This window comes from Gracilinanus agilis, chromosome 2 (genome assembly GCF_016433145.1).
Source record: "Gracilinanus agilis isolate LMUSP501 chromosome 2, AgileGrace, whole genome shotgun sequence".
Classification (NCBI taxonomy): domain Eukaryota; kingdom Metazoa; phylum Chordata; class Mammalia; order Didelphimorphia; family Didelphidae; genus Gracilinanus; species Gracilinanus agilis.
Window position 1 is genome coordinate 261,856,616 of NC_058131.1, and position 13,225 is coordinate 261,869,840.

General features: G+C 34.9%; 1 protein-coding gene across 1 annotated transcript in view; it reads left to right on the forward strand.

The window, feature by feature from the left end:
* OSBPL2 (oxysterol binding protein like 2) overlaps positions 1-13,225 on the forward strand; it is a 104,112-nt gene that overhangs the window by 52,872 nt on the left and 38,015 nt on the right. The window contains exons 3-5 of the mRNA XM_044663874.1: positions 2,082-2,150; positions 3,583-3,730; positions 7,486-7,561. Coding sequence (XP_044519809.1) covers positions 2,082-2,150; positions 3,583-3,730; positions 7,486-7,561 — 293 coding nt within the window. The remainder of the gene's footprint in view (positions 1-2,081; positions 2,151-3,582; positions 3,731-7,485; positions 7,562-13,225) is intronic.

Consider the following 13,225-nt stretch of genomic DNA (forward strand, 5'->3'; position numbering starts at 1 on the left):
TTTATCACCAAAGAACAACAAAAAAAAAACAACAGTTCATATCCAGGTATCTGATAATTTTTGAAATATTTCATTATTTAAAGGGACATTTAATTAGCAATACTTCCTTTGAATATTGGCTTGCCTTGGTACTTTAGACCCATGATTTAAGTACTCCCTCCATGGCATGTATCATCAGCCTATCCATTCCTTCTCATCCTGTTCATTTCTTGTTCATGTACCTTTTTTTCTAAATAGATGTTGAAAATTAGTACATGATTTAAAGAAAACCTAAGTAAGCAATTTTTTAAAGTTCTGCTGATGTTCAAGTAGTTCTGTTATTTAATAGTCTTATCCTTGGGGCTTTTCATGAAATTCATCTACTAATCCTTAAAGGATGATAGGTCTAGAAATATCAGACGCTATCTCCTCTGACTCCTTGATTTTAGAGACAAGGAAGCTAAGGCCCATGGCTATAAGACATTACTAGCTATGTAACCCTGGGCAAGTCACAACATCTCTCTGAGCTTCAATTTTCTTATGTCCAGTTGAATCTCAAACCTTATATCACGATAAATTCAGAATGGGTAAACGACTTAAATATAAACAAGGAAACTAAAAGTAAATTAGGTGAACATAGAACAGTATATCTTTCAGATCTATGGGAAAGGAAAGATTTTAAGACTAAGCAAGAAATAGAGAATATTACAAAATGTAAAATGAATAATTTTGATTACATTAAATTAAATGGTTTTTGTACAAACAAAACCAGTGCAACCAAAATTAGAAGGGAAGCAACAAATTGGGGGAAAAAAACTTTATTTAAAAAAATCTGACAAAGGTCTAATTTCTCATATATAAGGAACTAAATCAGTTGTACAAAAAAAATCAAGCCATTCCCTAATTGATAAATGAGCAAGGGACACAAATAGGCAGTTTTTAGATAAAGAAATCAAAACTATCAATAAGCACATGGAAAAAGTGCTCTAAATCTCTTTTAATTAGAGAAATGCACATCAAAACAGCTCTGATATACCACCTCACACCTAGCAGATTAGCTAATATGACAGAAAAGGAAAGTAATAAATGTTGGAGAGAATGTGGCAAAATGGACCCTTTCTGGAAGGCAATTTGGAAATATGCCCAAAGGGCTTTAAATGACTGCCTGCCCTTTGATCCAGCCATACCACTGCTGAGTTTGTACCCCAAAGAGATCACGAGGAAAAATATGTGTACAAAATTATTTATAGCTGCATTCTTTGTGGTGGCAAAAAATTGGAAAATAAGAGGATGCCCTTCGATCGGGGAATGGCTGAACAAATTATGGTATCTGTTGTTGATGGAATACTATTGTGCTAAAAGGAATAATGAACTAGAGGAATTCCATGTGAACTGGAATGACCTCCAGGGATTGATGCAGAGTGAAAGGAGCAGGACCAGGAGAACATTGTACACAGAGACTGACACACTGTGGCACAATCGAATGTAATGGACTTCTCTACTAGCAGCAATGCAAAAAAAAATGATCCAGGACAATTCTAAGGGACTTATGAGAAAGAATGCTATCCACATCCAGAGAAAGAACTGTGGGAGCAGAAACATAGAAGAAAAACATTTCCTTGATCACATAGTTCAATGGGGATATGATTGGGGAAGTTGACTCTAAATGATCACTGTATTGCAAATATTAATAATATGGAAATAGGTCTTGATCAATGATACATGTAAAACCCAGTTGAATTGCTCATTGGCTATGGGAGGGAGGTGGGAAGCGGGGAGAGAAAGAATATGAATCATGTAACCATGGAAAAATATTCTAAAATCAATTAAATAAAATAAAACAAAAATAGAATTGAACTGTGAGATTTTAAAAGTTCCTTCCAGTTTAAAAATTTTATGATTCTAAATAAAACCTAGGCTCTTCTAGAGTCCTTATCTTTTAAAAGAAGATATGCAAGTCTATTTTCTTTGCTTAGGTTACATGAAAAATGGTAGTACTTCTTTTCATTTCACTTGCATTTCAGGGGTATCACTGATCTTTTATATAAACTGCTATGTAGATTTTTTAAAAAGAAAACAAACATTTTCATTTTCTTCTTTAGCTCCCAGTGGCCTCATGGAGAAAACACATAAGGTGGAGAATGATTGCAGAGCAGTGCCTGAAAATAATGGTAGTTCTTTTTGGATGAGTAGATAGTTAAATAAAAAGCATATGGTTTTACTTCTCAATAAAATATCTTTGGGAATTTGTTTACAAATTACTCTGTAAATCTAAATCACTAATTTAGTTTTAAATCACCAATTACAATTTTTAGTTCCTGTTTTACTCTTTTGATAGTATAATGTTTTTATTCCTCTGAAATAGCTATAATTTGTTAAATCTTCAGTAGAAATAGATAGCCAGATATGCAACTATTAGATCTTGCTACAGTTTAAAGGTATTTCTGCCTAACATAGAGCTATTTCCTACTCCTCTTACTTTAACCAGAGGGAGAAATGAACTTATTTCAGTGACTCTTTGATCTCATCAATGCAGACATTCTTTCCACTGGTTGAAAATCATCCAATGCTTTCTCATCTTATATGACTACAGGGCATGTCTTTTTCTTAAATTTCTTGTGGAAGATCCATCTAATTTTGGGGAAGCCTCCTTCTGGATCAATAACAGAGTGCTTGGGTGATAATGCCAACATATATGTTACTCAGGTTCTCCAGTGATATCAATTTGTTAGTCACTAGACAAAGCCTATGTTAAAACAATTAAATCTTTAAACTGTGCAACTCTTGGCACTCTCCTTCCACTTTTTTTGGTTACTATTGACATAATAGCAGAGGGGGCACCACATATCTTGCATTTTTATCAATTTAATCAGTCATCAAGGCCAAAATTTTAATTTATATACAACTGTTGCCTATGCGTAGGATACTTTCTCTTTCTCCCTCTCTCTTTACCTCTGCCTCTTGGACTAGCTTTTTTTTAATCATACATTTTAAAGTTATAGAACCTAGTAATCACATTTTTGTTAATGGGCCTTTCAGAATTTAGGTAAGCTTGTCTTTAGTAGCCACAATCCATTGCTGGAACTCTACTCAAACCTCTTCCTATTTGGTGACAGATTTATGTTGGAAATAAATATGGTAAAGTAATAACAATTACTATCGTAGCCTTTGAATCAGGGAAAAACAGAAACTATTATTGAACCAAAAAATGATCAGAGGACCTGGGTTAAAAAAACACTTTGATGCCTACTGCCTTTGCAACCATAAGCAAATAATTTCATCTCCTTGGGTCTCAGTTTCTTCAGCTGTAAAAATGAAGGAGTTAGACTAGATGACCTCTGAAGTCTTTTCTAGCTCTTTATGGTTTTATCAGGATAATTTGATATATTTATCTAGGTATTCTAACTTGAAAGATAGTTGAGTGTTCTCTACTATTATTCATTCTTATGGGAAATGATTTTAATTTCACTAGTATTTGTCAATTAAGACATCTTTCGCAAAATAATACAAAGAATTTTGATGTTCTTATCAAAAGATAAGTAGATTCACTCTTTTATGACCAGAATCCTAAAAGAGTTATTGTCTTCTGTTTGTTTTGTATAGGCTTTGATTCTGACAATTCGTCTGGGGAGTTTTCAGAGACAAATCAGAAAGTCACAGGAATGATTGACTTGGACACTAGCAAAAATAAAAACAGTACTGAAGAAAATGAAGAGAAGCCTCCACAAGAGAATGGAATCAAGAAACACAGGTATTAGCATACTTTGTAGTATTTATTGCCTTGTTTTAAGACAAACTCAAATAGTTTTTCAAAAACTCAAATAGAAATGGATCCTTGTAGGTCTACATATGGAATTAAAAACCACACATTAGCAATATCTATACTGTATTTTTGTTTACTTTGTTAAATATTTTGCAATTATATTTTAATCTGGGTTTAGTGCACTCAAGAGTTTTATAGACTGCAAGTTTGGCACTTTTTTTAGAACATTCTAAAGGTTTAACTGGGTTCATTCAAACCTCATAAAACTTTCATCTTCCTATACATTCCTATCCAACTAGTTAGAATTTTAAAACCAGATCTGTCTTGACTCAGTTCCAGTGGGTCACAGAATCAGAAGATTAATAATACTATCTAATATCTGTATATTGCACATTAAGGTTTGCAGAGAACTTTACAAATGTTACCTAATTTGATCCTTACAAAAACCCTGGGGGGAAGAGGACTTTATTATCCCTATTCTACAGATGGAGAAACTGAGACAGATGTTAAATTACTTGCCCAGGTTAGATAAAGATAAAATAAAGGAACAATTTTTGCAATCAGCCTTCTGATTTTACCACTTTACATTATTTCTTCAAAGAAAATTACTACCCCTTTATGTAGAATGCCTTTCTTCCCTTAATTTCAATGATATTGTATCCACTTAGTTTTTTCTGTTGTTGTGACAGCTCCTTCTCGGTCTCATTCAGGTTTATCCTCTAACTCTTCTAAATGTGGGTAAAGCCTCAAGGATATGTCTTTGACCTTCTCTTCTTATTCTCTCTTGGTGATTTATCTTCTCCCATGTGTTCAATTGTCTTCTTTATATTGGTAGTTCCAAAATCTAGATTTCTCTCCTTAGTATCTTATCTGAGTTTTAGTGACACATCTCTAAGATGCCTGTTGGACATCTCTACTTTGATGTCTCACAGGTATCACAGCTTCATTATATTCCAAGCTGAACTCACTATTTTCCCCACTGTCAACCCAAAATTTGTTGGCTTGGTAATTTTGAAACATAAAGGTTAAAAACCTGTTTATTTCCAACTCTTGTAACATGGTCTTAGTAACATGAAAGGAAAAAAAATACACACATATCTTTCTGGTTAAGTCATCCTAACTTCCTTATTTATGTTGATGCTGCCACCATCCTCCTAGTTAATCAGCATTGGAATTCTTCCTTCTTCTTCATCCCCTTTATATACAATCAATTATCAAGTCTTGTTGATTCTACCTCTGCATTTCTTGCATCTGCTTCTTATTCTCCATTCTCATTGCCATAACCCTAGTGCAGGCCCCTTTCACCTTTTTTCTAGATCACTGAAATAGTTCCCTAACTGGTTTCTCTGTTTTTAATTTTACCTCTCTCTAGACCATATGACTTTTTTGAGGGCCAGATATGGCTCTTTCTGCAGGAGCCATAAAGTCAATTTTTTTTCAGGTGCTGTTACAGGAGCACGCACTGTGAGCACTGCATGGCTCTCACGAAATTACATTTTAAAAAATGTGGCGTTTATGGCTCTCATGGCCAAAAAGGTTGCCAACCCCTGCTTTAGACCATACTAAATCAATACTTAAATAAATACATAATACTTAAATAAAAACATAAAATAAATACTAAATCAAGCTTCCAAAATAAACTTTTAGCACAGATCTAACCTTGTTGTTTTGTTCAAAGACCTTCAGTTGTTTTCTATCAACTATAAGATAAAAAAACAAACTAGTCTAATATTTAAATCCCCCTACAATCCTGATGTCAGCACACATTCTAGACTTACTTAAATCTAGCCTCTTTTCCTCTGTTCTTTTCTTGTCTTCCTCTGCATTAATCAATCAATCAGTGCCAACATTTTTTAAGGACCTACAGTATTAGGCACTCTGCTACATGCTAATGGTACAAAAAGAGTCCAAAGACAAGTCCTTGCTCTCAATGGGGAAACAACATGCAATATATAATTAACAAAGAGAAGACACTGGAATTAAGAGGGGTTTGAGAAAGCTTCCTGTAGAAGTTGGGATTTTAGGGAGGTCAGGCTTCAGAGTTGAGGAAGAAGAGTATTCTAAGCATGGGGGATAGCCAAAAAAAAAAAAAATGTCTGGAACTGAAGTATCTTGTTCATGAACAGCCAGGAGGCCATTGTCATTGGATCGAATAGTACATTTGAGGAATAAGATGGAAGAAGACTTGAAAAAAGGAGACAAGGCTATAAAGGACTGTGATTGCCAAACAGAGCATTTTGTATTTGATTTTGGAGGTGATAGGAATCTATTGGAGTTTATTGATTTGGCTGGTGAGGAGAGGTATATGTGACATAATTGGACCTGAACTTTAGGAAAATCACTGTTGATTGAATGCAAGATGGATTGGAGTGTGGGGAGACTTGAGGCAAATAGCACCCCCAGCAGGTTGATGAATTAGTCCAAGAGTGAAATGATAAGCTCTGTACTAGAATGGTGACAATGTCAGAGGAGAGAAGGGGGCATATTTGAGAGATGTTGCAAAGATGAAATTGATAGGCTGACAGGGCTTGGCTTGGATGTGGGGAATGAGAAAGAGAGTAAAAAATCAAGGATGACTGGAGGTTATGAACTTGAGGATTTGGGAGGGTGGTGGTACCCATATAGCGAAGGTAAGAGTTGGGGAGGTCCCAGAATACAGCCTTAAGGGACACCTACCTATGTGATTTGGAGGAGAATCCAGCTTGGGATATTCTTTCTATTTAGCTCCACCTGTTGAAATCCTAGGTCTCCCACTTATTACCATTGTGCGACCTTAGTTAAGTTACTTAACCTCTCTGAGCTTTAATTTCTTCATTTGTAAAATGAGAAAATTGGACTAGACCCTTAAAGACCTTTTCTAGCTCTAAATATGATTTTTTTTCCTTTTTAAGGCTTGCTTGGTGCAAGTGCCACCACCATGAGACCTTCCTTAAAGCTTTCCTTGATGCCACTTACTAAGCTGACAGTTTTTTACTCCTAAAATTTCTCTACAATGCTTTGTTTAAATCTCGTCTTTATTTCTCTTCTAGTTTACCTCAGATCATACTTATTTGTGTATGTGTCATATTTCCCTTAGTATTTGTCAGACCCTTGATGTCAGAGACTATCCTTCTTTTTATCTTTGTGGCTTCAACATCACTTTTAGTACAGTGCTTTTTGATCTGATAGGTGCCTAATTAATGTTTGTTGAATTAAATTAAACCATAGTTCTTATACTCTGTTGTATACTGACAAGATATATGGTTTCCCAGGGTAGGTTCATTTTAAATTCAGAATTTAAATGAATTGACTTCCAAAATTGCTTTCAGCTTTTACACATCTGAGAAAGGACAATCCAGTAATACGGGTTATGGGGTGATTCTAGAAACCTAATCATATCAATAAGAGCTTCTTTGTCTTTCTGTGGAGAGTATATATTTGTTGTTTTCTTTTCTTCCGCCAATAATCTCATTCCTTGATCATTCAAATTGTTGCATCATTCTAGAATAATAATTATTTTATAATATAAAATTACTGTAACATGATGAAATTGCTCAAAAAAGAATGTATAGAAATCTTTTCCTTCTGAGCAGTTAATTAGAAATTGAACCACTCTCAAAAGTGAATGACTAGAAATTTATGGAAATTAGATATGAAAATCTAAAGAAAATTTGTCAGATCATAGAAAATAGCCATTAGTGAATCTGTTGTTTTATTAGTTAATGCTTATTATTAATATTGCTGTAACCTTGTTTTCTTTGAAGGACATCATTGCCTGCCCCAATGTTTAATAGAAGTGATTTCAGTGTGTGGAGTATATTAAAAAAATGCATTGGCTTGGTAAGTTTGAATTGACTTATTTTGAAACACAAAGGTTAAAAACCTACTTATATTCAACTTATGAATTTAACAGTCTTAGTAACTTAAAAGAGTTATATACACACAAACACATCTATCTGTTTAATATCTCTATGTCTATCTAGTGTCACAAAAGTCTTAGAGTAGTTTTAAGCTTTAAGGTAAGAGGAGAAAAGTAACAACTGAGAATGATCAGTAAAAGCTTCTTTTAGGAGCTAAGTCTGAGCCTGGATAGGAGCAAGAGATTCCAGGAAGGCAAAGGTGAAGAGGGAGACCCTTTTAGGCATAGGCAACAAGTTGTCTGTGAAAAGACTCAGATATATAGTTGGCTAGAATAAAGAGTGTGTGACAGCTGGTTATGTGAAATCATCTGGGAAGATAAGTTGGAACCAGATTGTGAAAGCCTTTAAATGCCCACATATCCAACCTTTTGTCAGATTTGTCATTTCTACCTTTACAACATCTTTGCATTAGTAAAACTGACTCTTGTCACCTTTCTTGTGGACTATTTCATTAGCCTTCTGGTCTTTCCTTACTCCAGTCCATCTTCTATTTAGCTACAAAGTGATTTTCCTAAAGCATATGTCTTCCCGTGTCAGTCCCTTACTCAGTAAACTCCATTGGCTTTTAATTCTTTTAAGATCAAACATAAATTGCTTTGTTTTGCATTTAAAGCTTTTCACAAGTTGCCCCCTTCCTAACTTTCCAGTGTTTTTACACTTTATTTCCCTCAACTCTAGGATACAGTGATCTATTTGCACACTAACTTGCATACTACACTGTACTTCTTTTGCACTGGCTTCCCTCTATGCTTGGAATACTTTCCTTCCTCTCTTGTGCTTCTTAGTTTCCCTCTCCTCCTTCAAGACTCTTAGCTCAAATCTTTGCTATTGCCTTTCCTTTCTAAAATCTGTTCTTTATCTTTTACATACCTAGTCATTTACATGTTGTCTTACCCATTGGAATGTGAGTTCTTTGAGGACAGGTACTATTTTTACCTTTCTTGTGTAAATCAGTTTTTAACATGGTGCCTGACATTAATGAATGAAGCCCTGAAAGTTTTGGATATGCAAGTTAAAAGAAAGGATTGGATGTAAGAGATGTGGAGGTAAAATTGATAGGACTTGGCAACTTATTGGATAAGAGAAATGAAGGAGAGTGAAGAGCCAATTCTGGAGGTTGACATCCTGAATGATTGGCAAGGATTCTAGATGAGAAAAAGGGAATTAGGAAGAGGTGTGAATTTAGAGAGATTCCAAGTTTTGTTTTAGACATGTTGCTTTTGAATGCTTATGGAACACACAAGTGGAGATGGTTAGCAGGGGGTTGTTGTGGTTTGAACTGGAGCTAAGGAGACAGGTGAGGACTTGGTGTGTAGTTTTGAAATTTGTCATCTGCATAAATATAATAATTGAATCTTTGGAAACTGTATGAGATAATCTAGAGAGAAAAGAAAGGCAGAGACAAAGCCCCGGGGGTATGCCTACACAGAGGGGATGGAATGTGAATGATGATCCAGCAAAGGAGTGGTCAAGCAAGATAGAAGAGAACCAGGAGAAAGCAATGTCATGAAAACTCAATTAGAGTGAATTTCCAAGGGAAAAATATAATTATCAGTGTCAAATACTGCAGAAAAGTTACAAAGGAAGAGGAGTTAGAAAAAGCCATTGGATTTAGCAATTTAGAAATCATTAGCTAATAAACTGAAGCACATAAGTAACTTAAGAATAAACTCCCAATTTTTAAAAAAGTGCTAGGAAGGGGCAGCTGGGTAGCTCAGTGGATTGAGAGCCAAGCCTAGAGACGGGAGGTCCTAGGTTCAAATATGACCTCAAACACTTCCCAGCTGTGTGACCCTGGGCAAGTCACTTAACCCCCATTGCCTAAAAAATAAAACAAAATAAAACAATAAAACCTGCTAGGAAAACTGGAAAAAGAAGTCTGGCAAAAATTAGGCTTAGAGCAACACTGTATGCCATATTTCATTAATAATGTCATTTCTGAGTAATTCAAATCATTACATCACTCTAGAATAATAATTATTATTTTATAATACAAAATTACTATAATATGATGATAACTATTCAAAAGAGAACATATAGAAATCTTTTCTTTTTGAGCAATTAATTAAAAATTGAACCTCTCTCAAAAGTGAACGAATATATTCTAAATGGATGCATAATGTAAATATTAAAGACCATACTATTAAGGCAAATTAGATGGCTAAGTGGATAGAGTGTCAGGCCTAGAGTGGAGAGGAACAGTTCAAATCTGACCTCAGATACTTCTTTGCTATGTGATCCTGGGCAAGTCACTTAATCCCAGTTGCCTAGCCCTTACTCCTCTTCTGCCTTGGAACCAATAATATCACTTCTAAGACAAGAAGGTAAGAGGTTTTTTGTTTTTTAAAAAAGATCATACTATTAAGAAAATCAGAAGAGAAGCAGATAATATACTTCTTATAGCTATGCATAGCTATATTTTTAACCAAATAAGAGATAGAGGCAAGTGCAAAAAATAGATAATCTTGAAAATATGAAAATGAAAAGCTTCTGTTCTGTAGCCCCAGTAGTGAGAATAGGCCCCAGTAAAATCACAGCCATAACCTAGAAGTAATCAGACACATAGCTTCCCCAACCCAGCATGAGAACTTGATCCAGTTCCTTCCCAAATACTAGATGTTCTTCCAAGAAATCAGTGGTGCAAGAATTCTATGAGAAACTTTGTTAAATCACATTAAACACTGACATGTTGAATTATCACCGATAGAAACTCTGTTCAGAACCACTGAGGTAATCTAAATCCATGGTCTCCATCTTGTAAATCATTACTAACCATTGTTCCTGCAAAAGGCTTACCTAATCCCTTAGCCTGCATCATTTTCTCTATAAAGTGTGTACACCAAATCATTAAACTTTGTCCCTGACAAGCAAGAGAATTTCTGTGTGTTTTTCTGTCAGTTTGGTGGTTTGACCTTCCTGTAATCCCAGAATCATTTTTCTCATCCTGGTTCATTGACCCATGAGTAATTTGTTGAACAAATCTGACACTATACAGGCAAAATTCATAAATTTAGGGTAAGAAGGGAAACAGTTGAATAGGAGAACATCTTGGTATCAAATTTCCCTAATAAAGATTTGATATTCAAGATACAGAAATAATAGATACAAATATGCATACACATATGTACACACATACACACATCTCCATGTATCATTACACGTGTTTGTACAGGTTTATTATACACATGTAAACCCCAAAGATATTTTGCCATATAAGTAGCCAAAAGTTATAGACATTCTAAAAGTAATCATAATAATTGTAATCTATGAACAATTGCATGAAATAATACTCCAGATAACCATAGATATAAAAAATCATAGAAATCAAAGCAAACCTCATGTTTTCTTTGGTAAAGATAACCCAAAAAAATGGTAATAGGAGAGTTGGAGAGTTGCAAGAAGATGAGTACACTGGAACATTGTTGGTGAAGCTATGAATTGGTACAATCATTTTGGATAGCAGTTGGGAATTATGCAAATAAGATGACTAAAATATCCATAACCTTTGGCTCAGAGACTGCACTGCTAGGTTTATACTCCAGGGAGGTCATTGATAAAATGATAGACCCCATATACACTGGAACGTTTGTAGTAGCACTTTATACTGGCAAAGAATTGGAAACAGAATAGATGTCCAACAGTTGGGAAATGGGTAATCAAATTTTGGTATAGGAATATAATTCATTATTTCAGTGTACGGTAAGAAATGAGGAAAGTGATAAGTACAGAGGAGCATGGAAAGATCTATATGAACTGATTCAGAGTGAAGCAAGCAGAGCTATGTTATGATTAAATACTCTGGAGACCATATCTTAATTTTATAACTAATTATTAAATAATAAAAAGCAGGCCAGAGAAGGAAAGGAAAAAAAAAAAAAGCCCAAGCCATGTGTGTCTGGTTAGCTCTTTTAGCTGTCCCCTCCTCCTTGAGCTGGCCATGTCAGCCCCAGGGTCAGATCGCGCCTCCTCAGTCTGTAATTCCAAGGGAAGAGAGCTAGCTCCTGTCCCCATGTCAATTTATTCTCTTTGTGACATCCCTTTCCCCAAGCCTCTTTGATTGGTGGACTTGGCTGAGTTTGGATAAGAGGCAAGTCTTCTGGACTCCAAGGGTAATAACCATATGGATTTTAGAATGGCCACACAATGCATTTACAGCATCTCCTAGCATGGTAGGCAAGAGAAGGGAGGACTCCATCTATAGATTTTCAGAGAGATGGTTCAGAGGTTCAGACCTAAGATTTTTTTGCTTTAAAATCAAATAGTTGTTTTGGAGGTGCCAAGAAAGAGTTCAGATCAGCACTAACTTTCTACAACCAAGAAAACAGTATACACTGGGACCATAACATTGTATATGGAAAGAACAAACACACACACTGAAAATCTAAATTAATATTGCAAAATTGTAAAGAACAAGTATGGCTCAAAATAACTGATATGATAAGACTATTTCTTTTCTTTAAACCCTTACCTTCCGTCTTAGAATCAATACTGTGTATTGGTTTCAAGGCAGAAGAGTAGTAAGAGTTAGTTAGTGGGCTTTAAGTGTCTTGTCTAGGGTCACACAGCTAGGAAGTGTCTAAGGCCAGATTTGAACCCAGGACATCCCATCTCTAGACCTGGCTCTCAATCCACTGAGCTATCTAGCTGCCCCCATGTCAAGACTTTTTTACCTTATACTTTTGCAGAGGTGAGAGTTCTACAATTTTGGCCCATTGTACATATTGTTAGATTTTTTTTTAACATATTGATTTTATTGATGGCTATAGCATATGCCAACTTTCTCTTTTTTTTTTTTTACTCTAAAACAGTCCTATTTATTATATGAGATGACTCTAGAAGGGAGACAAAAAAAGGGAGAGGTACCCTAAGAAACTATGGTGATGTTTTTTTAAAAAAAGAAAATATATCTACAAAAACTTTTCTTTTTATAAGCCATTAGAAATCTTGGAGACAGAAAGTGGCTTCATTTGAGTAGTAGGACCAAAAGTCAGATTAACAAGGGGTTGATAAAAAAGAGTAGGGTTTGAAATAGAGGCAACAAATATAGACAGCTTTTTAAAATTAAAGCCCTCATTACATCTAGCCTGGCCTATTGTATTAACATTCCAATTAGTCTTCTTGCACCCAACCTTTTTCCTTTCTAATCTATCCTCTAACTAGCTATCATGTTCTATCATATTCATGTAGCTATTATGTCACTTCCAAGCTCAAGAAGCTTTAGTTATTTAGTTGCCTTTAGGATAAAATACAAATATCTTAGCTTGTCATTTCAAGATTTTCATAATCTGGCTACATCCTATTTTTTTAGATTGATTAAATATAACCTTACCTCATATACTATATATTGTAGTCAAATGACCCATGTGCTGTTTGCTGTAAGTGACATTCTATCTCATGTTCCTGTGTAGACTGCTCTCTCTCCTCATCTCCAACTTTTAGGACCTTTAGCTTTGTTCAGTATCACTGAATTGAGACTTTTTCTGTTCCCTCCCTCCCAATTGTTAGAATTTTCCTCTCAAATTACTTTGTATTTATTTTTTATATATTTATCTGTGTATGTATTGTTACCATCCATAGAATGTAA